Here is a 25,048-nt window from a genome sequence, read left to right as displayed (position 1 = left end):
TTGATAGTAGCAGCTGTCATTTGGGCATTCACAAAAGCATGTTTATGAATTAATATTCTTCTACAAACTTAGGTTGATATATATAATATTATAAATATATATTTTTATGAAATGTAAATATAATAAATAAGAATAATAAGCTATAAATATAAAATTAATTTAATGCATAGCTTATATATAAATTTATATATATAGTTTTTATGTATATCTGTATGTATATATATACATATGTATATACACATTTATATATGTGTGTGTATATATACATACATATATATTTATATATTATATAATATATAAATATATGTATATATAATATATTTGATAAAGAACTTGAAGTTTAGGGAAACTTAACACACTGGAAGTTACATGGACAATTTCACAGCTTCCAAGGACAGGGCTGGGCTAAGCCCAGCGTCTCTGACTTGAAACTCCATGCTCTTTACCACAGGCAGGTCGCTGTCTTTCCCACCTGCCCACCCTGTGCCACCTGGCGAGACACAGCTGATTGTGTTGCAGCAGAGTTGATTTTGGATGGAAAGTTATTTTTCTTCTTTTCCAGTGTCATGACTTTCATTTCAAATTCATCCTTTCCTTATTTTTTTAAAATTTTTTGTTCATTTTTTTTTTATTTATTTAGTTGAGAGCAACAGACAGAGAGAGAGAGAGAGAATGGGTACACCAGAACTTCCAGCCACTGCAAACGAACTCTAGACACATGCGCCCTCTCGTGCATCTGGCTAACGTGGGTCCTGGGGGAATCGAGCCTCAATCCAGGGTCCTCAGGCTTTGCAGGCAAGCGCTTAACCGCTAAGCCATCTCTCCAGCCCTTTCTTTATTTTTTTATGAGACTAATTTTTATTCTTCATATAAGTGTAACATCACTACTGTTAACTTCAATGAGTTACATGGGATCAAAAGGGGTAACTGGGCAGAGTGTACCAAGACATTAAAGTGTGCCTGTTTGTGTCATTAGACGTCAGTACAGCATTAACACTTTCTGGAATCCATCTGGATCCGTGGCCAGAATTGTCACACTGCTACCGGCAGAGCCACTGAAAGCCAGACGTTTTGATCTGCCAGATCCATTCTGTGGCACTTTGAACGTTCTGTGGATTGTTTTATTCAGATCATTCCCTGGTTAAAAAGTACGGAACATAAGACACATGTAATGTGTTTTCTCACATTTCACCATTGAGAATGGATTTTATGTTTATTTGCTGTTTGTTTTTGTAGCTGGCTGATGTTATCCCTTGAGTTGAGTAGACCTTACCTCAAGGAGTGAACATTGCACTGAAGCGTGCAAGGCGGAAGGCGCAGCGCGGCCCACCGCTTGCCCACCGTATTCATTCACCTTGCCTGTCCCTTCTCACAGAGGGCGGCTCCGGCTTGTAAGTGGGGAGGCTGTTCCCTCTGCACATTCGCTTTGCGACCAACATTGTCCTTCTTTCCCACACTGCCACCGAGGAGCAGTCCACCTTTGCTTACTTAGTGCCTGCAGAATACCTTAGCTGAAAATATGGTTTTTCACACCAGAGAAGAAACCCAGAGGCTGCTGAGAGCACAACACTAAAGTAGACTTAAAACACATCCCCCAGGGCTGGAGGGATGGCTTAGTGGTTAAGGCGTCAAAGCTCCCAGGTTCGATTCCCCAGGACCCACATAAGCCAGATGTACAAGGGGGCCACATGAGTCTGGAGTTCATTTGCAGTGGCTGGAGAGTCTGGTGTGCCCATTTTTTTTTTCTCTCTCTCTCTTTCTTACTCTTTTCCTCTTTTTCTGTCAAATAAAGAAAGAAATAAAGTATTTAAAAAAACACATCCACCACGGCTCAGGGAATTTTGCGGAAGAGAGGCCAGAAAGATTGTAAGAGATGTTCTCACATCTCATAACCCAAAACCCCAGGGGAGTACCAGCAACCCCACTGAGGAGGGCCGTCAGCGGAATCGGGCATGGAGGAGGGAAATGACGGCACTGACTAACACACATGTGTCCACACAGAGTCTCTACTTAATGAAAAAATACGGCTTTTCTGCCTGTTGTCCTTACCTCATTATACTCAGCATTTTCCTCCCACCTTATTTTTATATGCATTTATTTAATTTCCAAACAGAGCAACTTTATAAACTGACTTTCTCCCTACATTTTGTCTAACATGTATTAGTATGACTTCAAAGAATACTTTGAATTAAGTTCATAGATGTTAATGTCAAAAAAGCAGCGAATAATGTTAAGATGCTAAAATACTTTCAGAGGGATGGAATAAATTGCATTACGAGGGAAAAAAGCTGAAACCAAGATCCAGACCATTACATTTTCACAGATAGACCTAAATATAAGAATCACATTCAAATTATTTTCAGTAGTAGCACATTTTACAGCATTAATGTGTATCTGTTTCACACTTAGTCTGCACAGTCACTGTTCAGAGGCCTCGTTATGTTGCTACGTAAGCCTTATAATGGGCCTACAACTAGCTACTTGCACTGTCTACATTTCACATGTGAGAAAGCTGGGCAAGTAGAAGTGAAACAATTTACCCAGTATTGCAGCACTTTAGTGATGTGCCCTGAGGGTGCCCAGGTCTGCCCCAACCACACTAGGCCCCTCGTCAGAAGGCGGGCCTGTGCCACCGCCGCTCCCTCCTGGTCATCACTGGCAGACGGCTGCCACCCACCGCAGCAGCGGACCCGCGCCTGCCTCTCCTTCACCACTGCTCAGCAGACTACTTCGTCCCACCCCTTCGCACATCTGCAGCGTCAGTGACAGGGGACTTGTATTAATACCGGGCGACCGAGCTCTTAGGGCTTTCACGTTCAGAGTGCTTAATCTGTGAAGAAAGGAATGTCAGGGAAGTGGCCTCAGCTGGAACTTTCCCCAAAGCGCCTATCATCTCCAAAAAGTGCCCGTGTCTATCCAAGCGAAACCTACGAAAATTCGAGTTCAAACTTGCAGATCTGGGTAAAGATTGTGGAAATTCATTTGAGATGTACCACACTCAGGGTTCCTGGAAGCAAGTCATAGGGTTGGAAGTGATCTTCGGGATATTTATTGCTTACATTTATGAGAAGAGGTAGGATGTTAAAAAAAATACAAGTTCCTGATTGTATTAACAGTCTGGGCAGATACCATGAGTGACTGACTGAGGAGAAGGGCAGTTCCTAGGCTGCACAAAAGTCCCACTAGATGGTAGCACTTGGCTCAGAGTCCCCAGGTGATCAGCTTCTGCTTGATTCAGGGACGTTAGTCATGAACAGTGCCTTATTCTTTGTATTTGGTTCATGTTTCCAGGACCGGTATGTCTACACTAAAGGACACGTGCAGCGTGGGGATAGAGATGAGGCGTAATAGTTTCTTTGAAACAAATATTTATTTGGAACCAGTAAAAAAGCATCATTGAGAATACCATGAAAGGGAGATGCTCAGGTTAGCAGAAGGAACGTTTAGAGTTTACTTAAACATCTACAGTCAGATCTTTATGTGTGTTTTCTTGGCATTACAGCCTGTTGTTCAGCATCTAATTTTTGTGAACTAATTTTGCAGGAGAAGGTGGGCTGTGTATATGTGTTTAGAGACTGCCTGTGGCTGGATGATTTATCTATCTCTCTGTTCACTTTTGTGGGATGGAATGTCCAGGGGAGGAACTATTGAGCTTTTCCTTTGTTTAGAAGAGCATAAAAGGCTAAATATAAGGGAGCTCTAGAGGGAAATGAAGGGTGGTAAGGGAGCCAGCTCGGGCCTGATTTGGGAGGCATTCCCTGCACAGGAGGAAACAAAAGTGGCCCCAAACAGGACTCCCTCTCTGTCAACAGATTTTCATAAAGCTTGAATGAAATGATGCACATCAACATCCAGCAGTGATTTGCATATTTCTAGAAAGGAAAGGAAAGAAAGATCTGACTGAAGGACCCCCGATGTTTTTGTGGTGATACTCCGTTGCCCAAAGTCCGTCTCGGGAGGTCTTGCGTACTTGCTTTGCAGGCCCCGCGCTCAGTTGTTTATCTCCTAACCCTTGCTTTGGAGCGCTCCAGATAGGAGCCAGTGTCTCGTCTACGACCAGGGTGCTTTAGTCTCCTCTGATCGCATGCTGCTCGGCTGTGGAGTAGCCTGCTTCCTTGTCTGTTCTCCCCACTGGATCGAGTCACCGCGGCAAGAATGGAGTAGCTCAGCGCCTGAGGTCATGGTGACAGGCTTCGTAAGGTGCCTGATGACACAGACGTTCTGTGTCGCTAGGAGCTCAAGAACTGTCCATGCAGTTAATGTGACTGAAAACATATAAGAAAAAACTGCAAAAGATACTGTGATTTCAGTAAGACCTTTACACAAAATAGTGCTTGTTCTTAAAATAATATCCACCTGTCACTTGTGTACAGAAGTGATAGTATATGTGTGTGATTTCTCCTTCACAGTGCAGGCTTTCAACTGGACAATTCACAGGTAGAGAATGACGCAGAGTTTGTCTACCCCTAATCTTCCCCTTTACTCTTTCCTATGAACCAGCAAGTCTCCACCTTGTCCGCGTTTAAGACTCTGTCCTTAACTGATGGCTGTTTTGCTCTAGACCTAAACCCAGAGACATGTGCTCACCATGACCATAGAAACATTCCAAAGTGGCTTCCAACCTCTCGTTGGGAGCTGGGGAGATGGCTCAGAGTTAGGAAAATGTTTGCTGAATGAGGACCTGAGTTCCCTTGTTGAAAAAAAAAAAAAGGAAAAAATCTGAGTATGGCAATGAATATTTATAATCCCAGAAGAGGTGGAGACAGGTGGAATACCGAGGCTTGCTTGCTAGCCGGTCTGCCCGTGCCGTGAGCTTCAGGCCAGAGAGACCCTGTTTCAAACGAGGTGGATAGGACCTGTGGAATGGAATCTGAGGTTCTCTTCTAGTGTCCACATGCACATGAATGAATGTGACACAAAATTGTACCTGTGTGCGTGTGCACACGCACACACACACACCCCTCTGGTGGGAAGAGGGGCCTGTGCCTGGGGAGAAAGGTCTCTGTGTAGAACACTTCTTACCCTCCCCACTAGTCATAAGGTGGACCACAGTCCCCTTTCCAGGGGACGCCATGAGTGGCTGGTTCTCTGTGTCACCTCGTTCCTTCTTATCTCAGGTACCTGGAAGCCTGTTTTCATCCCATTCTCAACCTCATTCACCTTTTGACTAGCCAGGCAGGTAATGCTGAGGTGTATGTGTTTATCTGATGTTTGCACAAAGCTGAAACCTTTCGGTTTTAATCTTGAAGCTCTTAAGGGAACATAAATACAAAAACTGTACTGAAAATACTAGGAATGCAACGTATAAAGAGCCACTTTACCTTCACTACACCATATTATCTGCAGTGAAGAAGGTTTCACAGGTCCTTCAGATAGTGTGTCTGAAGCTCTAAGAGCACCTCAACTTGAATACAGGGAGTTAGAGGTCAGTGGTTAAGACTGTGATGGACCAGAATTGAACACTTATAAGGTGGCTATAAATTCATAGATTAACTATTCTACTGGGAACAAAATTTATGTATGTTATGCACACTAAAAAGAAAACCTGTCATACTAGCAGGCTGGGCCTACTGTCTTTTAGTATAATGAAGCACCTTTTAGAACAGTGATCACCACTGTTTGGAAAGAGCAGGATCTGTTTTTCCCTTCCCTTCCCTTCTCTCCCCTCCCCTCTCCTCCTCTCCCCTCTCATCTCCTTTTCTTTTCTTTTCTTTTCTTTTGCTGTTGTTGTTTAAGACAGGCCGTGTGTCGTAGAGCTGTGGCTTCCAGGGTTCTGGGATCACAGGTTTGACTCCCCTGCACAGCTGGCATGCCAGCTGTAAGGGCAGTCCTGGAGGCTCTGATGAAAGGAGTTGCTCTGGGCAGTTAAGCTCCTTTGCCTCTGGCAGGGTAAGTCAGCGGTCCTGTGATCTGCCTGTTTTCCCCAGCGGAGTCAGCAGTGCTGAGCTCTGCGTCGAAAAGAACCCCAGAGCGGCTGTGGAACTTTCTGGCAGTGTTCAGTTATGGATTGCTAGGTACTGTTAGGCTCCTCTTTTTTTTTAATATAAATTTTAATAGCATACTTATTTTTTTGAGAGAGAGAATGTGGGCATGCCAGGGCCTCCAGCCACTGCAGACGAACTCCAGAAGCATGTGCCAACTTGTGCATCTGGGTTACTTGGGTCCTGGGGAATCAAACCTGGGTCCTTTAGCTTTGCAGGGAAGTACCTTAACTGTGTTAGCCTCCTCTTTTTCTTTCTCTTCCTTCTCTTTTTTTTCTTTCTTAAATTAATTAATTAGCCAATTAATTAATTTGAGAGAGAGAGAAGGAGAAAGAAGAAGAGAAGAGAGGCAGATAGAGAATGGGCACACTAGGGCCTCCAGCCACTGCGAACAAACTCCTACGTGGGTCCTGGGGAATTGATCCTAGGTTCTTTGGCTTTGCAGGCAAGCGTGCCTTAACCACTAAGATGTCTCTCCAGGCCACCCCCTTTTTTCCTTTTAAATTTTCCTTTCTTTCAATAAACTTGTTTTGAAAGTACAAAATGAAACATAGGTTTAGGAAATACTGCGGAAATACAGCTGTGGTTCTCGCGATTGCAGAACCCCACAGAGCTGCAGAGCGGAGCGACAGTCGGTGTCAATGACGGCACGTCAGCACTCAGGACGCTCCCGCGAGGCTCCCCACACTGTCCTTGATAGCCACGCCCAGGTCCCTTCCCCCAGTCCATGCTTCCTGAAGAGCATTTTAATGTCAGTGGTAAAAACACAATCTTTGGGAGGAACTGAGGTTCATCTTTGCCAGGAAGTTCAACTCAGAGGACACAAGCCCACTTCTGTCAGGTGAGTGCTGTGTCCCTTGTCATCATATTTCTGCTTCTGCTGTACTCACCTTTTTAGGGAGATTCTTCTGTATTTTGTTCCTGAGTCTCAGCTAACATCAGCATTTAACTACGTGTCTGTGGAAGAGCTCATAGGAAGTCCCCAGGTGAGCCGGCTAATTGGACATCTTTTTTTAATTTAATTTAATTTTATTTTTATTTATTTATTTGAGAACAACAGAGAAAGAAAGAGGCAGATAGATAGATAGAGAGAGAGAGAGAGAGAGAGAGGGAGAGGGAGAGGGAGAGGGAGAGAGAGAATGGGCACGCCAGGGCCTCCAGCCACTACAAACGAACTCCAGACGCGTGCGCCCCCTTGTGCATCTGGCTAACGTGGGACCTGGGGAACCGAGCCTTGAACCGGGGTCCTTAGGCTTCACAGGCAAGCGCTTAACGCTGAGTCATCTCTCCAGTCCTGGTTGGACATCTTAAGTGAATGACAGAGTAGCCCGAGCTTAACGTGCAGTGAAGAAAAGTGCAGAGTTTTACCAGTGACGGCCTGTAAAGGAGCTTCACTGGATGAGGTTGGGAGTCTCCATAGCAACTGAGTGACTCAGAATTAACAATGGCTCTGAAATCATGGCGACTTCGGGCAAAGAAAGCTGGAGAAGATCTTACAGCCTGAGAACAGTCAGGTGCAGAGACATAGAGACATGAAACAGAAGTGATCTCTAGACACACTTCCCGAGCTTCTGAGGACGGAGAGATCTGCCACGGAATGAGCTCAGAGCATCACTGTGGCTGAACATCCCGAGATCATAAAGACATTGCTCTTACCGAATCCTGGGCACAATACCATGTATGATTGGGAGGAAAACTTTGGTTGACCAGTGGGGTACAAAGAGTGAGCCTCAGATTGGCCCCAGTCCAGCAGAATTGAGAGACCCTGTGGGGTTCAGTCCTGCTGGCTAAGGGGGAGCTGCTCCAGAGTGGAGGGAGGAGCCAGCCAGCACGGGGGGGCCCTTCTCCACGGCATGCTCAGTGTCACGTGTGGCATTGATAGCTACACAGGGAAAGGAGCACACGTTACTAATAGGACAGAAGCACCTTACTATGTCGTCTCAGGGTGGCCTCGAGCTCACAGCGATTCTCCTACCTCTGCTGGGAGTAAAGGCGTGCGCCACCATACCTGGCTAAGTCCTTCTTTTAAACCTGAATTTCACCTGTTTATGTGCAAGGATAGAGAATGAATGAATGAATGAGCACACCAGGGCCTCTTGTCGCTACAAATGAACCCCAGGTGCTTGTACCCTTTTGCACATCTGGTTTTATGTGGGTACTAGGGAATCTAACCTGGGCTGCTGGGCTTTGCAAGCAAGTGCCTTAACCACTGGGCAACCTCCCCAGCCCCTATTGCTAACTTCTTAAGCTATAATCATTGTTTCTGCTCTTTTGCCTTCTCATCTTCTCAGGGCTGCCCTTGTTCTCTGGCTAACAAACGCAATAATCACTTCTTACCTCGCTTGACTTGCCCGAGGCCTTCCACCCAAACCACCTGCTTTTTCCTAGCATAGCTTCCGCCATCGCCCATTCCTTCCTTTCCCATGGCCTTTAGGACAACTTTCTTCTTGAATTCTGAGTGTTGTGGTGGAGGTCATGTTTCTAGAGCACGTTGTTTTCTCTCCAAAATGTGATTTCTATGTGACGTCATCTAATCCCTAACACTCCATATTACCCTTTTATGCTAGCAACTGCTGGTCTGTTTCTGCCCCAAATATCCAGACTCCATTTGCCTTTTTATATCACCTTTTAAATACTTGATTTTTTAATCTTTTTTTTTAAACAATCCTTGTTTTGGGCTATTTACATAAGCTGCCTCAATCTTTTACTTTTTAGAATAAAGTGAGGCATAATTTGGCTAGTTAATTTAATTAGACCACTCTTTAAAAGATACATAGTACCAATACTAGCCACTTTTAGGCTTTGATTTTTTTTTTTTTTTTACTAGATGCTTGCATTATATAACTCTGTTTCAGACAAGAGATTCCCAAAGTTAATGTCCTTTTCTGTCATCGTTTGTGAAAACAGATGGAGCAGAGCCCAGAGAAGACAAACGAAAAGCTGAAAGTGTGTTTCAGTGAGGTGAGCTTCCTTTTCCCATGTAGCCATGTAAATTCCAGTATCTCCATGACCCTGTATTCCAAAGAGAAAATGCCAATAATATGTATGTCCAAATCTGGTCTGGAAATAAATCAAATTTGCATTTACTTATTAAGACAGATTAATGTACAGTATCTCAGATGGCATCAAGCAGCATCTCTGGAATTTCAAATGCATGTTTCCATGACACAGCACTTATGAAGCACTGGAGTAGAACTGTATATTAAGCAAAATATAGTACATGCTCAGTTCTGATAAAACATATTCTCCCAAATCTTGAAACATTAGATTAAATCACAAAATGTTTACTAAAGTTTTAAATTATTTCACATAATTTAATATCTTTGTTTTTTCCATAATAGTTTATCAGTCATTTTTGTTGCAACTTTTCATAATAGAAGTAGTTATAAAATAATTAATAAGAAAGGCTTTTAAAGAAATTCATTCACAGTCCCAAACCATCCAATTTTATTGATCTTAATATTTTTTGTGTATTTTTCTGTAATTTTTTCACTCTCTTAAATAAACATTGCCAAGGGACTGGGACAGTGGTTTAGTCGATAAAGTGTTGGTTGGGCAAGTGAGAGGACTTGAACTTGGGTCCTCAGCATTCATAGTGATGCTGGAGTGGAGACAGGTCGATCATTGGGTCAGGCTGGCTAACTAGACTAGCCAAATAGTGAGCTCTGGGTTCAGTGAGAAACCCTGACTCACTAAATACGGTGGAGAGCAGGTGAGGAAGAGAGCTGATCTTGGCCTCTGGCCTCCACACGTGACTGTGAACAAACAGCCCAGCCCTGTACGTGTGTCGAGTAGTTGCCAAATAACACCATGCCTGCATCTGAATTTTTAAAATTTATTGGATTTAGGGGAGAAAGTCACTGCTGTCTTTCAGGTCTACTACAGAATAGCTCAAAGAATCATATGCCCTCAATTGGGAATGAGGGAATCAAGATTTAGAAAGATACTACCTCAATGTCAAGGTGAAAATAAGTGCCAGATTTGGTATTTTCGTCCGCATTTGTTTTGGTCTAGTACCAGCTTTTCATCTCAGAATGGGTAGCAGAGCACATGTAAGGAGGAACAGGAGGAGGGACTAAGTGGGGACAGTGAAGGGAACCAGGTGGAGGCCGCAGGGGCGGGGACCGAGTGAGAACTGCACATGACAACCCAGTTGTTTAAAGCCACCGCAAGGAAGCCCATGCCTCTGTATGCTAGCCTAAAAGTTAACTTTAAAATAAAAAGGGAAGGAAGCCAGGCGTGGTAGCACACGCCTTTAATCCCAGCACTTGTGAGGCAGAAGGAGGAGGATCACCGTGAGTTCAAGGCCACCTTGAGACTACATAGTGAATTCCAGGTTAGCCTGAGCTAGTGTGAAACCCTACCTCAAAAAAAAAAAAAAAAAAAAGGGAAGGAGACCAAATGAGAGTGTGAGACAATCAGACCATCAGCTTGAGCTGTCAAGACCCCCATCTTTCCCCAGGTCTTCATCTATTGGTTAGGGGGCTGTGGATAAAAGTACCTTACTAGAAAATTAGGAAATATGCTGAAAAGTCCACGTTAGAGCTCAAAGCTTTATCAAAGTTTATACATGCTTCTTCATGTCCGGTTCCAAATAATATTTTCCCATATTTACAAGCAAGTAGGATTAGCATATACGATGAATAGGACTTCCTTGCTGTTCAAGGCAAGTGGGTTTCAAAGAATGAAAGCACGATAAATAGTCAAGAAACCAGGGGTTCTCATTGAACGTGAGATACAAAAAAAAAAAAAAAAGTGGAGCTGTGAGCTATCCAACAGAAACCCCTGGGTCTTTAGGATTTCCTAAGTTGGTAGCTTTGAGGGAGTGATGATAAGAACTGTCCACACTGCTTCCTGAAAGCCGTGCAGAGGACAATCCTAGGCCGTTTGCTGGGCGCTGTGCCCTCTGCCGTGTCCCTTCATGCTGAGCCCTCAGGCGGTTTCAGAGCTGCTGGCATATTGGTGATGTTCCCCCATGGCAGCAGGGGCCCGCCCGTGCTTAAATGCCATCATTTCCTCTTTCCTGCCACAAGCCAGCTGCTCCATGCAAAACAAATCTCTCTGGGTTGTTGCAGCCCAGGTAGGTGCAGGATCTTACGGAAGAGCCTACCCATTCTCTGTCCCGTGCCCTCTCCCAGGCCGCGGGAAGTCTCTTGATGACCGTACGCAGACTTTGGTCAGTGTAATGTACATGCAATCTTCCCCAGCCTCTCAGTTTGAAATTAATATTGACCTTTCTGTGCTTTGCAAGAATCTGAACACTCCTATTTGATCAGCAATTGTAATTGAAACTTCTGTCCAACATCATAAGAGTTTCTAGTGTCCCACTTTCTCCTCTTCAATTAGATTTAATCCTGAAGTTAGCGGTCGTATCTTACAAAATTGTTCTAGTCACATTCTGTTCCTTTAGACACAGTGGATCTCAGTGTAAATCAAAGTCAATTATTCTGCCTTCCTACCTAAATGTTCATATGTGTTTTCCCAGCTTGCCTGGTACATCAACAGCTCCTGTAGTCCTTCCCTGGCTTACAAAAAAAAAAAAAAAAAAAAAAAAGAACCGTTAGGATTTCAGAGCTGGAGAGCAGCAAAGGCTTGGCTTTGTAAATTTACAGCAGCAAATTAAAAACTCAGTTGCAATTTCTTTCATATCCTAATTCTGCTCCGACTTAATGGACTTTGCAAAGAATTCCATTTCTCATCTGCCGCACAAACACCTCTCCAAGAACGGGCTTAACCAGAAGAGCTAAGCCTCTTAGCTCCTTGCAGTTCTCTGCACCTTAAGTAATGTGTTTGTAAAACCTGGTGTCCTTTTACATTAAGCTCCAAACTTGTCAGAACTGTTACCTTTTATAGACACTTCGTGGAATGGGTAGCTAGAGAAAAACAGGAGGAAGAATCGCAAAAAAAAAAATAAACAAAAAATATAAAATAAAAACAAAACTGGATTGTAAAGTTTGAAGGGAACACAGTTTGCTGACGATAGGAGAGGAAACTTACAAAGACTGAGCAGGACTTTCAATGTCATGTGCTACATAAATACATGTTCTTGATATCACGTTGTGTTAACAGTACAAATATGTTTTGTCTTCTTACCAGTGTGAAATGTGTGACACATGATTCAAATAAGGTTTCGGAGTCCCCCGGAGATCACTTGCGCTCACCACGCTGTTTCTGCTAGTGCATTTGTGTAATGTGGTAGGACATGGTCAAAACCAGGAACTCGGAACCAGTGAAGTGTGTGTGTGTGCTGGCCTTCCCTCACCTGTGTAGATTTCGAGGACCATCTGTGACATCTCGGTACAGAGCTGCCGTCACTGTAAACATCTCACATAGTACCCTTCATATGGGCACCACCCGGTGCTCCAGGACCCTTCCAACTCCTGGCTTACGAATCATTTGTCCGTTTCTATCTTTTTTTTTTTTTCCAGAAAAGCTATAGAAAGGACATCATTTAGTCTGTGCCGTTTTACAGTTGGCCTTATTCATCCAGCGTCGCTTCCGGTCCATCCAGAGGACCCCTTGCAAGTTGCTTTTCACAGTTGTCTCTCTTTTTTAAATATCTCTCTCCAGTTTTATATGCCTGAGCTTATTTTTTTTATAGGGGTTGTTTTCCTTTGAAGAAAATATTTGTTGCCTACTCTTCTTCAGGATGACAAAGCTATAAAACCTAGAGCCCTGAAAATTAAGAACTAGAACACGGCTGGTGACGTATGAGCTGCCAGCCTTATTCACCTTACTTGAATTCATTACCCTACTCGGATCTTTATTTGATATATGCATGAATCTGAAGCAAGGCAAAGAAAGGATTCCCTCTATGATCTCTGAATATAGCATGGCAAGGTGGCGTTGTCCCATGTGCTTGAAACTGTCTCCTGTGAGTGCCATCTTTGCCCTCTGCACTCCCCGCCAGGTGGCATAGGTGCCAGGCTACAGATGCTCGGGTGAGCAACATGGAGGCGTGGTTAGCAGCAGGAGCAGCAGAGCCGCGGACGTGGGTCACACTTGTGAGCACACGGTGCAGTGTGCATGAAGGAGGGGCCCAGGGCCATGCAGCTCACGGCGGCGGGGCTTTGGGGCAAGAAGAGGCAATTTTAGATACAGTGGCATAGTCGAGTAGATAGAATTTCAACACAGATCTAAAGCAAAGAGGGAGCGCTGGGCAGATCTGAGGTTGAACTTGATAAACTGAGAACAGCAAGCCCAGAGCGCCTTTGGCAGCAGGGAGCTTGGAACAGGCCTGAAAGAATGAGATCTGGAACTCATGAAATAAGGTAAGAATTAGACACAGCCAGGTCATAAATTTCAGTTACACAAACTTCCAGACAATTTAGTGGTTCCAGACAATTCACAAGAAAAGATCGAAGATTTTGTAATGTAACAATCTACAAACCTTCTAATTCGTGCCCTCCAAGACATGCTAATGCACACACACACACACACACACACAAACACATACAGCCATTGTTTTTTGCATGGAGCATTATTTCAGTTAGCGCTGTACTAAAATTGATAAATAAATAAATAGTACAAGTAATCGGAGGGTAGTCCATTAACGTAAGTGTGATAAGCCAAGACAGTAATACTTTGTAGGTTAATGCAGTTCCTCACCTTTCCCTCAACTGCACTGTCTGAGCTCGGCTGATAGCACGGTGCCGTTCTCTCAGAAGGTGTAATGTGGGCATATTTGCACGCCTCTTGCTATAGGCAAGCATGTGCTTGTGGGCAAAAATTACCTTATACATCTTTGTATCACTTAATTCAGTTCAGTGTCTTGACCTTGGAAAGCTCTTAGTGAACCTTTAGTGAACATTGTTATGGGCAGGGAAGGTTTTGTTTGTCTGTCTGAGAGATTTTATAAAAGGAGAGCCCAATGAAGACAGCCCTGGCTATTGGGATGAGGGTGCTGTGGACCCTGGGCAGGAAGGGGGTGAGGAGAGGCAGGGTAAGCCCAGAGAGGAGGTTGCCTTGTAATTTCCCTTGCAACCCAGTCATATTTGAACACAGAAATCACCTTATTACAGAACCAGTCAGCTGTTTATCAGAATGAGAGTTCCCCCTGCATCTTTTTTTTTTTCTCAGCATTTCACTAGTCCTTTTAAGATGTTAATACAAGTAATTAATGTCCTTCTGAAATTGAAACATTTCACTTCTGCATTACTTCTGTCTGCTTCCTGGAGAACTCAGGAACAACATGCCATCATGGAAAACAGTCAAGTCTCTTAAATTCTCAATAGATTTGGGGGGTACTTCCCATACTCTTGTCATCAAAATAAAGATTCCAGAGAGCATGAGGGAGCAGAGTTCCTTGTTCTGTGCTTTACGAATACTACAGACAAGCAACCTCACACCATCATGAAGACAGCCCAAGTGTCTGGTCATAGGCCATTGCCAATAAGGGCCTGGTGCCTGGTATAACTTTGAGTCAATGTGGGAGAAGAAGCTCAACTTTCATGGAGTTCCAACTTCGTTTCAAAGCAAAGGTCACCAAGCCTCTCTAGAGTTTCCATTAAAATGACTGGACGATGCTAAAATTTTCATCCTCCTCCTCCCTGTCATCCTCCTCTTCTTCTTTCTCCTCTCTCCCTCTCCCCCTCACTCTCCCTGTATTTTTCTCTCTTCCTTTTCCACTCATCCTTAAAGGTATAAATAATTTGGAACACTGTCATATTTCCATTCAGAACTGATAACTCAGCACATGTTTTCAGAGTTGGAATATGAAATGACCTTGTGCATTATTTGGAGTCATAATGTTTTAAAAATACACTTTAAAATAAATCATTTGCAGATAGAGAATATTCTCATGGTCCAATATGAAAGAAACCTCAAGAGAAGATTGCAGTCCATGATTTATGATTCAAATAGAAGAGGACTACTTAATGAAGTCTACCTGATACAGTGTGAGCATAAGAGAAAACTGGCTGAGGAGAAACTGAATAATCTTCGTGCAAAGCTGGCGGTGTTGTTACAGAAACTTCAGTTGGTGAGTGATGCAGCTTACGTGAGCAGCAGGAACTTGCTCTGTGGAAAGAGCCCAGGGTTAGACCCTCTCATAACACTGCCATTTGATTACTGACCTTAGACTAACCACCTAACCCAGCCCTTGCTACCCCATAGGGATGTTGAAATCATAAGCAAATGAACTTTGAAGGGTTAAGGTTCATATGTTTTTTTTTCTTTTAAAAACATCAGAATCTAGAATCTTTGCTTTTATTGTAGGGAGAAGATGGTCACCATTGGTCTGAACTTAATAGCATATGTCCAGTCGGAAAAAAAAAATTCCTTTTTTCCAGAAGTGAGACCTTTTAATATTTTATTTATTTATTTATTTATTTATTTATTTATTTATTTAACAGAAAGAGAGGGAGGGAGAGAGAGAGAGAGTGTGTGCCAGGGCCTCTAGCCTCTGTAAACGAACTCCAGACGCATGTGCCACCTTGTGCATCCAGCTCACATGGGTCCTAGGGAATCAAACCTGGGTCCTTTGGCTTTGCAGACAAACACCTTAAGTGCTAAGCCATCCCTCCAGCCCCAGAAGTGAGATCATTTAATTCAAGTCTATCTTCATACATAAGTTAACAGAACATCTCCTAATCTCAGAGGGATGAGGCCAAGAGTCATCACATCAGTATAAATTACTGTCAGATGCATTTATGTATTTTGATGCATAAAGAAGTGTGCTTTAATATGAGCTGAGCTAATAGAGATAGTTCACCTTCGTTTTATTATTGGTTTATAGTTACTGTACAAAGTGGTGGATTTTATAAGACATTTTCTTCTAAATATATTACATACTTTTACTATATGCATAAATGTTCCATCTCTTAGATAGTATATAGACATGTTGGGTACAGTGAAAACTAAAATGTAACATCTAAGATTGAAATAGGGTTCTGTAGATTCTAGAAACAAAGTGAGAAATCCAGGCTAGAATAGTTGTGTTAGGGGCATATGGCATTTTGTCCTCAGATATAAGACATGAGACAGGGTCTTAGGGGGTTTTACAGTGTGGAAAGGGGCAGGAAATGGGGCGCTGTGGAAAACTGAAAGACAGGACTGGCCTTGCCCATCAAGGAACTGTCCCAGCGGTGGGTGGTCCAAGGTGGCCGTTTATTTCACCTTAAATACATGCGTCCTTTGATTTATCTGGGGTTTCTTTTATATTAAACACAGAATGAGACACAGAAAATATTTTCACTTAACATTTTAGACTATTGCAAGAAAAGAAATATCACATATCTTTGGTGACCAGGGCCAAAATTAAAATGCTACATTGTTAAACTGAAAAAAAGGACTGATGCTGTTTTCACATTATGGTAACTGTGTTTGTCCTTCTATCAACACCATTTCAGCCAATTCTTAGATTACTAATTGATGTGAAAGTGGGGTTTGATTCTTTGGGCTGTGAATATTTATACATGCAAATGTCTTTCTCAGGTAAAAGGCCTGGTGAGGAACTGACACATAGAGTTCCAGCAGTGGTTGTTGTTTCAGTAGCAAGAAAACTAGAAACACAAAGAAATTCGGTGTCGTAGAAATTGACTACCACTTTCTGTCATAGATGTTAAAAATGTTGGTTCTCTGCGGTAGTATTCACAGTAGCTAAATTAGGGGGCCAATGCCGATGTTCACTAACAGAGGGATGGATAAGGACATGGTAAAGGAATGGATCAAGAAATTGTATACGTATACAATGGGATTTTTTTCAGCCATATGGAAGAGTGAGGTTATGCCATTTACAGGAAAATGGATGCAACTAGAGAAAAATCCTATTACGTGAATGCAGTCTCCAAGATGAATATTGCATGTTTTATCGGAGTTGTGGTTCCTAGATTTTATCTAGATACATAAAATTACTTATGTGTATGTGGTATGAAAACAGAAGCAAAACTCTCTAGGGAAACAAAAGGGAGGGTTGATGGGGAAGGAAAAACTGTGCTTGGAGTACATTATATACTTGCAGGGAAATGTCTTCATGGTCAAGTACCATGTACAATCAGTATACGTCAGTGAAATCGTTTTTTAACGTTGATTCTCTTAACAGGGAAGTCATAAAAAAATTCAGTAACAGCTAAGAAAAAACAAATTAATAGTCATTTACTAACTTATACAACAAGTTACCTGTTACGCTAAACCCTTGGGTTTTCCCACAGTAGCCAGAGAACTTTCCTTCATTTAATTTGCCTTATTTAGGGAAATCAGCAGTGACCTGGAGGATTTGGGCCAGCACAACAGGAAACTTTGAACCTAGTCTCAGTGGAGCCTTTACTCAAAGGACTGTAGCCCGATTCTGTTGCTGCCATCCCATTTCCAGCTTCCTCTTTTGTTCTCTCTGATGGCCAGAGCAATAGCAGTAGGATGGAAAAGAGCATCAGGATGCATGGCCCCAAGGCAGCTAGAGATGAGCATGTGAGAAGCTGAGCACGAGGCCAGCCTGTAGTCCTAAGAGAGGCGTGGTCTTCCCGGCAAAGGAGTGGCCATAAAGATCAGACTCACCGAATGGACTGAAACGCGTCTGGGTTGGGACTTCAGAGCAGTTGCATGTGGGGGTCTAGGTGAATATCAGCATTGCGACAATGCGTCAGGACAAGCAGGACCCCAGTCACAAAGCAGGGACCCCTGTTTAAAGGACCTGATAGAGATGGTGCTGACCCTGCGGAGTGGCGGCGCTGGCCCACGGTGGGGGGAGTAGGAAAGCTGGGCCCGTCTGAAAGGCGCAGCCTCACGACTCGCTCTCCAGCTGGACAGGTAGTTCACCCCGAGACCGGACCTGGGGGAATGAGGTTTTGACTTCACTCTGAAACACAGCATATCTATCAATGGAGACTCCCAGGAAAGAAAGCATGGATTGCCACTGTGAGAAAGCTGAGGGAAAGGGGGAGAGGAAGAACGGAGAGAAAGGGACAGAGCAGAGCAGAAGCCATGACTTGGGGGAAAGATGGCTGATCTGTTTTGCCTATAGAACTAAAGATTCGGGATGTTAATTTAGAACTAGGAGCTGAGGGCTGAAGAAATAGCTCAGTGGGTAAAGGGCTTACCCTGCAAGCAAGAGTATCTGAGTTTGATTCCTAGCCCCCATGTAAAATAAAACCAGGCATAGTGACATGCTTCTGTCGTCCCAGCGCTGAGGACATAAGAGAGAGGAGGATCCCTGGTGCTTAAAGGCAGCCAGTCCAGCTTAACTGCAAGCCAGTGAGAGACCCTATCTCAACAAGAGTGGCTGGCACACGAGGAACAGCCCTCCCAGTTCTCCTCTGGCCTCTACATGCATGTACACATAAGTGTACATGCACTGATGCACACACGCAAACGCACATGCACTCACGCAAAGACCACACACACGTGCGTGCATAAAAGGGGCAAAGGGTGCAGGGGGTTGTTGCTGCATGATGAAGACCGTGCGAGGCAGCCGATGCTAAGGGTGGTCGGGGCCATGCTGGGGCTTCCACCTGAGATGTCACTGGATTTCTCTCTTCCAGGGTGGTCCAGCAGGTGATCTGGAGCAGATGGATGCTTATGTGGAAGCCTTGCTTAAAAGCAACACTCTTCCGTAGACCACTTTCGATAATCAGAGTCCAGATACAGGGCACAAGAGGAGAATGGTGGCTTCCTACAGTTCAAGCCAAGGAAGTTGTTCCCTTGTTAAGGTGTTAATAAGAAATCAGAAGATGCTTTGCAAAAATTTCCTTCATATTGTGATTGTAAAATTAAGCTTAACTCTTAAACATTTGTGTACTTTAGAGATGGGGACTGGTTTACCATTCATTTAGCATTCTTTCTTCTTAGCTCTTCCCTTTCTCTCAGAAATAATTTCTAGAGCTCTCTAATTCCCCTCTGAGCTACTAAGATAGATGAAAATTTCATTGAGGCTTAAAATTTTTCTTTAAATAACTATAAAAACGTGAAAACAAAGCGAGTTTGAAAATCAGTATGCAAAGCACTTACAGAATCTTGAGTTTGTGTTGAAAAGGACATTTTGCCCTGTTGACGCTGAAGTTCATAGTAAAACAGAAAATGTAAAACTCCCTAAGACTTTGAAGTATGTTTTACATGCTAATGTCATTGTTTAAGTAGAGACAAAGACTCTCTTAATCATAATGTATAGATATGTACACACGTAAGAATTCTGTTCCTATGTTTATTCACACATAAAGATTTGTATTTTATACTTTAATAGCTGATTGCTTTGTTTAGAGATGTCTATAACTTTGGAAATAAATAATAAATCATTAAGCATTCATTGGAGGAATTGTGTAACGTTAGTTTATGTCATGCACATAATGCCAAATGTGAAACAGGATGTAGTACGAAGTCTTCATCTGGTTGGAGCCATTTAATTGCTCTTCCCAAGAGGCACATTTTTCTTACTGAAAGTCTACATTGGTATATTTCATTAGTTATTTGTGAATATATCATCAATCAATGCATATAAAACTATACCAATCATTATAGCTGAAAATATGAATGTGACAGCACCCAAAAGTGCTATTGATTTTTTTCCCCTCAATATACCGTGAAGATCCTTCTTATCGGGGTCACCATACACAATAACGTATGTATACTGTGATAATAACGTCATCTTGCATTATCTTTGGTGACTCTCCCTTCTACAGAAATACCAACATTTACTAACCACTTACCTTATCAATGGGCATTGAAGATTGGTTAATTTGTTTTCATTGTTGTTTGCCCCTTTGGATTGATAGGCACATAACAGTTTTCATTTCTCATATATTCAGTCATCTCTATCGAATCTCAGGAGATGAATTGTTGGGTCACAATGTTGTGACAGCTCATCTTCATTGTCAGCTTGACTGGGGGCATGGGGTCAGCTAGGAGATTCATCCCTGCATGTCTGGGGGGTTGTTACCAGGGAAGTGTTACCCGACATGGGAGTGTGGGCGGCACCATCTCCTGGACCAAGGCACTGGACTGAAGGTAAGTTGCTTTTGGCTAGCATTTTGTCACAGCAGTGTAAAAGATAACACAAATCTGCACATTTTATTAATAGGTGTTGTCTGATGACACTCCCCGATACTTAAGGACCACTCAGAACTTCTTGCCCATCACTGTACCATGATTACGCTTGTTAAGTTCACTGATGGAGCCTCCAAGTTCATTTGCAATTGGAACTTGGCTTGGACAAGATTAAGTTGAGAACTAGAGACAAGTCAAACTTTTAGGCAGAGAGGTCATATGTAGACACAGATTTGAGAGACAGAAAAGATAGAGGAAGAGAGAGATGGATGAGGGAAAAAATCAAGAAAAAAGTTAGAAGACACAGCCCAGCATGCTCCTGTATCTTTAAATAATTCCACTTACTAGCAATGACCTATTTAATCCTTGCCTTGTTTTTTTTTTTAATTTTATTTTTGTTCACTTGAAAGTGACAGAGAAAGAAGCAAAAATATATGTAGAGAGAGAATGGGCGCGCCAGGGCCTCCAGCCACTGCAAATGAACTCCAGATGCGTGCACCCCATTGTGTATCTGGCTCACGTGGGTCCTGGGGGATCGAGCCTCGAACCAGGGTCCTTAGTCTTCACAGGCAAGCACTTAACCACTAAGCCATATCTCCATCCCAGCCATGTTATTTTTTATACACAGGCTTCCTTTTGATTTAACAGTAAGTGTAGTTTTTTACACTTAATATTTTTAAATTTTTATTTATTAATTGTGTGGGGGGGGAAATCCAAAGAGAGTGGACACATCAGGGCCACTGCAAATGAACTCCAGAGGAATGTGCCACCACATGCATCTGGCTTACGGGGGTCCTGGGGAATCAAAACCTGTGTTCTTGGGCTTTGCAGGTAAGTGCCTTAACCGCTAAACCATCTCTCCAGCCCAAAACATTCTTCATCGAAATTTATGTTTACAATATTCAGGTGTAAACAGGCAGATGGACTTATCACCATGGACATAGGCAGCTGAGAAGGGGATCTTGGCAACGATTTGTGGACAGGCGTGAGTGCTGAGCAAAGGCGTTTCCAGTCGCAGTCAGGACTTCTTACTTCAACACTTACTACTTTGTTGAGACATTGCTTAGTTTCTCCAGTCCCAGTTTCCCCCATCTGTAAACCAGTAAGAACATCGTCCTTTCACATTTGAACAGGTTTTTCCGTTACTTCTTTCCTACTTGGTGCACAGGGACTGCTCAGTACTGGAGGCATACTGGGCAGACACGCCAGGGCGAGGAGTGCACCCCGGAGAATCTTGTCCCCCCTCCCTTTGCAGAACGCTTTACCTCTTGATGGCAGTGACCACAGGACCTGCAGTTAGTGGAAAGTGACCTTGATCTTAAAACTGTACCGACTGAGTTAATCTCACTGGCTTTCTGTTCTTATTTAGCCTGTAGCTCTAAGAGGTTTAGAGTAGCTTTCCAAGAGCATATGTTAATCTCAGTTGTAGTGAGGGAATTCACACAAAAATAACTGGAGCAGAAGGGCCCAAGTCTGAGAAACACAATGGGGAACGGCACATCCGTAGCTGGTGGGGAAACAGCAATTAATGCACAAGATACCTGCATGTGGTACAGAACGTTCATGATGGAATACCCATCTGGCCTGCAAACGCTGCATGAATTTAAGGCACTTTTGGGTCTGCAAGGTCTGAATCAAAAGGCTAATCAACACGTGGATCGAGTGTATAATACCTTTGACATGAACAAGGTAAGACCTTCTTAATTTCTGTCTGACTATGAATCTGCACTTTTCCTCTTTTGCTCCCTATAAATTGGCCTTGAGTGAAACGTGTGCATCTCTGGAACATACAAGCCTTCAGACAGCCACAGCTGGTAGGTAAGTCAGTCATTAAAACACATTTAACACTGATGGCATGAAAATAATTGGGAAATAGCCTCTCTGCCCTTGGAAACATTCTGCACATTGGGAGTTCTTTTAAACCAAATTAAATCTCTGCATGGAATACTAATGCTATCGTTTAAATAAATCTAATAAGTGCAAATTGATTTACACAGACTGTTTTCAAAGTATTTACTGCATTGGTGACATTTTTACAGGAAAGCAAATTATAGGAATTTGTTTTAAAAGTGTGCTTACATCTAGATTGGCAGATAAAATCAATATAAATTAGCCAATATGTTGTCCATACTCAAATAAAATGCTATAATCTTTTGCATTGCCATTTTCATAGCTAACTAATTTAGCTTGGAGACAATCAAAGCAATCTGCAGTTTTTAATTCAGATAAGTTTTAGCTTCTGAAGGTTATTATTTCAACTGTCTTGAAATTGCTCATTTCTAAGGAGCTACAGCATATTTACTTTGATTTCATGGAAAAAATAAAACCTTATTAAAGAAAAGAATGCCATACAACAGAAAAACAAGCAAAACAACAATCTTAAGTATCAGGCTCAGATGCCTCTCCCTGCCCCCTCCCTCTTCTTGTTGATGTATGTATTATTTTACCGATAGTATGTGTCATTCAAGATGTGCAGATGCCGACTGGAACCAAAGGGAAAGTGGAAATACTATGAATGGGATCACGAGCAAATTTAGATTGTCAGCTCTGCCGATGGTGATGGCAGAGAGAGAAGGGATAGTTAACTGCACAAAATGGAAGGTGAGCAGCTGCTATTAGGAAGTATGGAATTTACCACAACCTGGTCACCCATTCTCTAAAGCCAAGAAACGAGTGACCATGAAGAAGGTCGAGAGCCCAGAACTGGGGAAAGTAAACCTGTGTGGAATCAAAGCTATCGGAATCCTTTCATTTGTTCAAGGACAGTCTGCCTGTGTGCTTCGGCCTTGTTAGCAAACCTGAGCTAGGTGCAGCCTGGGTCACACAGTGGGGTTTCCATCTTTCTATATTTTACTTAGCGTGGATATAAGCAAAGGGACCTCTGCCGCCCCCCAAGGAGGGTATGAGCCAGTTGAAAAAGGGGTGTATCTGCCTTTGTTCTTAACCCTGAATATGTTCCAGTTACTATAAACAGGTTAGTATGAACCTTTGCCTCTGCCTGTAGAGCTGTCTCTCACTGAGGTCTCCCCTCCCTCCTCCTTTCCCTCCATCTCTTTCTCCCTCCTCTTCCTTCTTTTGCTTGTCTCTGCTGCTGTCCCTGTACTTGCTGTAGGTGACCCGGTTTTAGTGTGCAAGGCTGGGGCTCTAGATAGCAGCTTCTCAGCTCTCGCGGTGCCCCTGAGAGATTAGACGTCAAGCAGTCGTAGAGTTCTGTGGTCTGGCTGCCTGGGTGTGGACGGGACATTACATACCAGCAAGCTCGCGGTGGGTCTAGTGAGTGAGAGTGCACTGCACTTGCCAGCGGGTCCTGGGAGAGAGCGGAGTGTGTGAAGAGGAAGGCTGGTGGAATCAAGGGTCTGTTGTCAAAATGAAGCCTGCCTTCAAGGAGGCAGGGAGAAGCAGCCGTCCTGGGACATGGGTTCACCATGGAGAGAGAGCTGGTTATTACATTAAGTGTCCATCATAGGTATGGTCGAGCCTTGTTTGGGAGCTAATTTCAAAAGACTCTCAAGTTTATTTTTATTATTTTATTTATTCATTTATTTGAGAGAGGCAGATAGAATGGGCACACCAGGGTCCCCTGTAACCACTGCAGACAAACTCCAGACTTACGAGCCACCTTGTGCATCTACCTTCTTACAAGGGTCCTAGGGAATCAAACCTGGGTCCTTTGGCTTTGCAGGCTAGCACCTTAACTGCTAAGCTATCTCTCCCCAGCCCAAGATTCACAGGTTTTGCTGGTATCCCTGGCAAAAGAGTGAGAATTTTAAGTATTATTTGCATAGTAAACAAGTGAGCTTAAGCCGTCGTGACATACATCATGAGCTTTGTGGGGCTCCTCAGCATAGTGCTGGATTGTACAGTGAGAAAGAGTAAGAATTGGTCAGTACACAGGGCCACTAACAAATGATAAGTGACTATGCATAGGAAAGCGAAAGGCATATAGTTACTTAGATGAATCATTAAAATGATCAGCTGTCCAGAAGCTCAGAGGATTTAGGAAATTGAAATTTTTATTTATCCACAAGCAGAGAGAGAAGGCAGAGAGAATGGGCACTCCAGGGCTTCTAACTGCTACAAACCAACTCCAGATGTCTGCACCACTTTGTGCATCTGGCTTTTTGTGAGTACTGGGGAATTAAACCCAGATCGTTAGGTTTTGCAGACAAGAACCCTAACTGCAGAGCCATCTCTCCAGCCCCAACCTACGACTTTTATAGTGCTCCTCTATGTTTTTTTTTTTTTTTAAAGTGTCCTGGAGTGAAATCATTCAAAGTACATTTCATATTTTCCCATCTCTTCAAAGTGTTAGCAAAACATATTCTTGAGATGCAAAAAGTCAAAGTCTGTGTGTAACATTTCACATACTATCCTGAGGCATATGTTCTATTTAAGCTTCTGGGGTTAAATATATGAATATGAAAGACCTGAAAACATATGCTTTTCTCATTAAGTTGGCTTTTTTTTTTTTTTTGCCTATTGATTGTTTTGTTTGTTTGCTTGTTTCATATGCTGTCAAACATAGTGTAGCACACTGGATGTTACAACACTAATAAACTTTAAAAATTCTTTTTAAGCTGCAAATTTTTAGCACTCTTTGGCTTATTCTCAAGCTAGCCAAGCCTATTAGAGCAGTACTTAAAGGAAAATCACATCGATCCTGAAGTGTAGAGACAGAAGTTGATAGAAGTTCCTTCTTCACAGAGACACAGGCGGGGTCTTGTCTGCACTCCCTCACACCGCGTGAGCGCTGAGCACGGGCAAGGAAGAGGACCATATGGGCTCTGTCGGTAGGAATCTAAGTTAGTGCAGAATTAGTTAAACATCATGGCAGTTCCTCAAATAGTAAAGTACAGGGCTGGAGAGATGGCTCAGTGGTCAAGGCACTTACCTGCGAAGCCTGACAACCCAGGTTCAGTTCCCCGCCACCCAGGTAAGAGCCAGACACACACAGGGGCGCATGCATCCTGAGTTAGTTTTGCAGAAGGGAGAGCTCCTGGGGCACCCATTCTGTCTGTCTCCTGCTTTCTCTCTGTTTGCAAATGAAATAAAAAGACCAGCTTGGTGTGGTGGTGCATGCCTTTAATCGCAGC

At 43.1% G+C, this 25,048-nt stretch overlaps 2 protein-coding genes across 2 annotated transcripts in view; both read left to right on the top strand.

The window, feature by feature from the left end:
* Morc1 (MORC family CW-type zinc finger 1) overlaps positions 1 to 20,058 on the top strand; it is a 168,681-nt gene extending 148,623 nt beyond the window's left edge. The window contains 5 exon segments of the mRNA XM_012950005.2: positions 6,880 to 6,967; positions 8,889 to 8,942; positions 14,767 to 14,961; positions 18,458 to 18,580; positions 19,990 to 20,058. Of these exon segments, the coding sequence (XP_012805459.2) occupies positions 6,880 to 6,967; positions 8,889 to 8,942; positions 14,767 to 14,961; positions 18,458 to 18,580; positions 19,990 to 20,058 (529 nt within the window).
* Positions 20,059 to 21,440: 1,382 nt separating this feature from the next.
* Positions 21,441 to 25,048, top strand: part of Guca1c (guanylate cyclase activator 1C) — a 33,510-nt gene continuing 29,902 nt past the window's right edge. The window contains exon 1 of the mRNA XM_004663941.2: positions 21,441 to 21,644. Within this exon, the coding sequence (XP_004663998.1) occupies positions 21,441 to 21,644 (204 nt within the window). The remainder of the gene's footprint in view (positions 21,645 to 25,048) is intronic.

This window comes from Jaculus jaculus, chromosome 4 (genome assembly GCF_020740685.1).
Source record: "Jaculus jaculus isolate mJacJac1 chromosome 4, mJacJac1.mat.Y.cur, whole genome shotgun sequence".
NCBI lineage: Eukaryota > Metazoa > Chordata > Mammalia > Rodentia > Dipodidae > Jaculus > Jaculus jaculus.
This window is presented reverse-complemented; position numbering and strand designations above follow the sequence as displayed.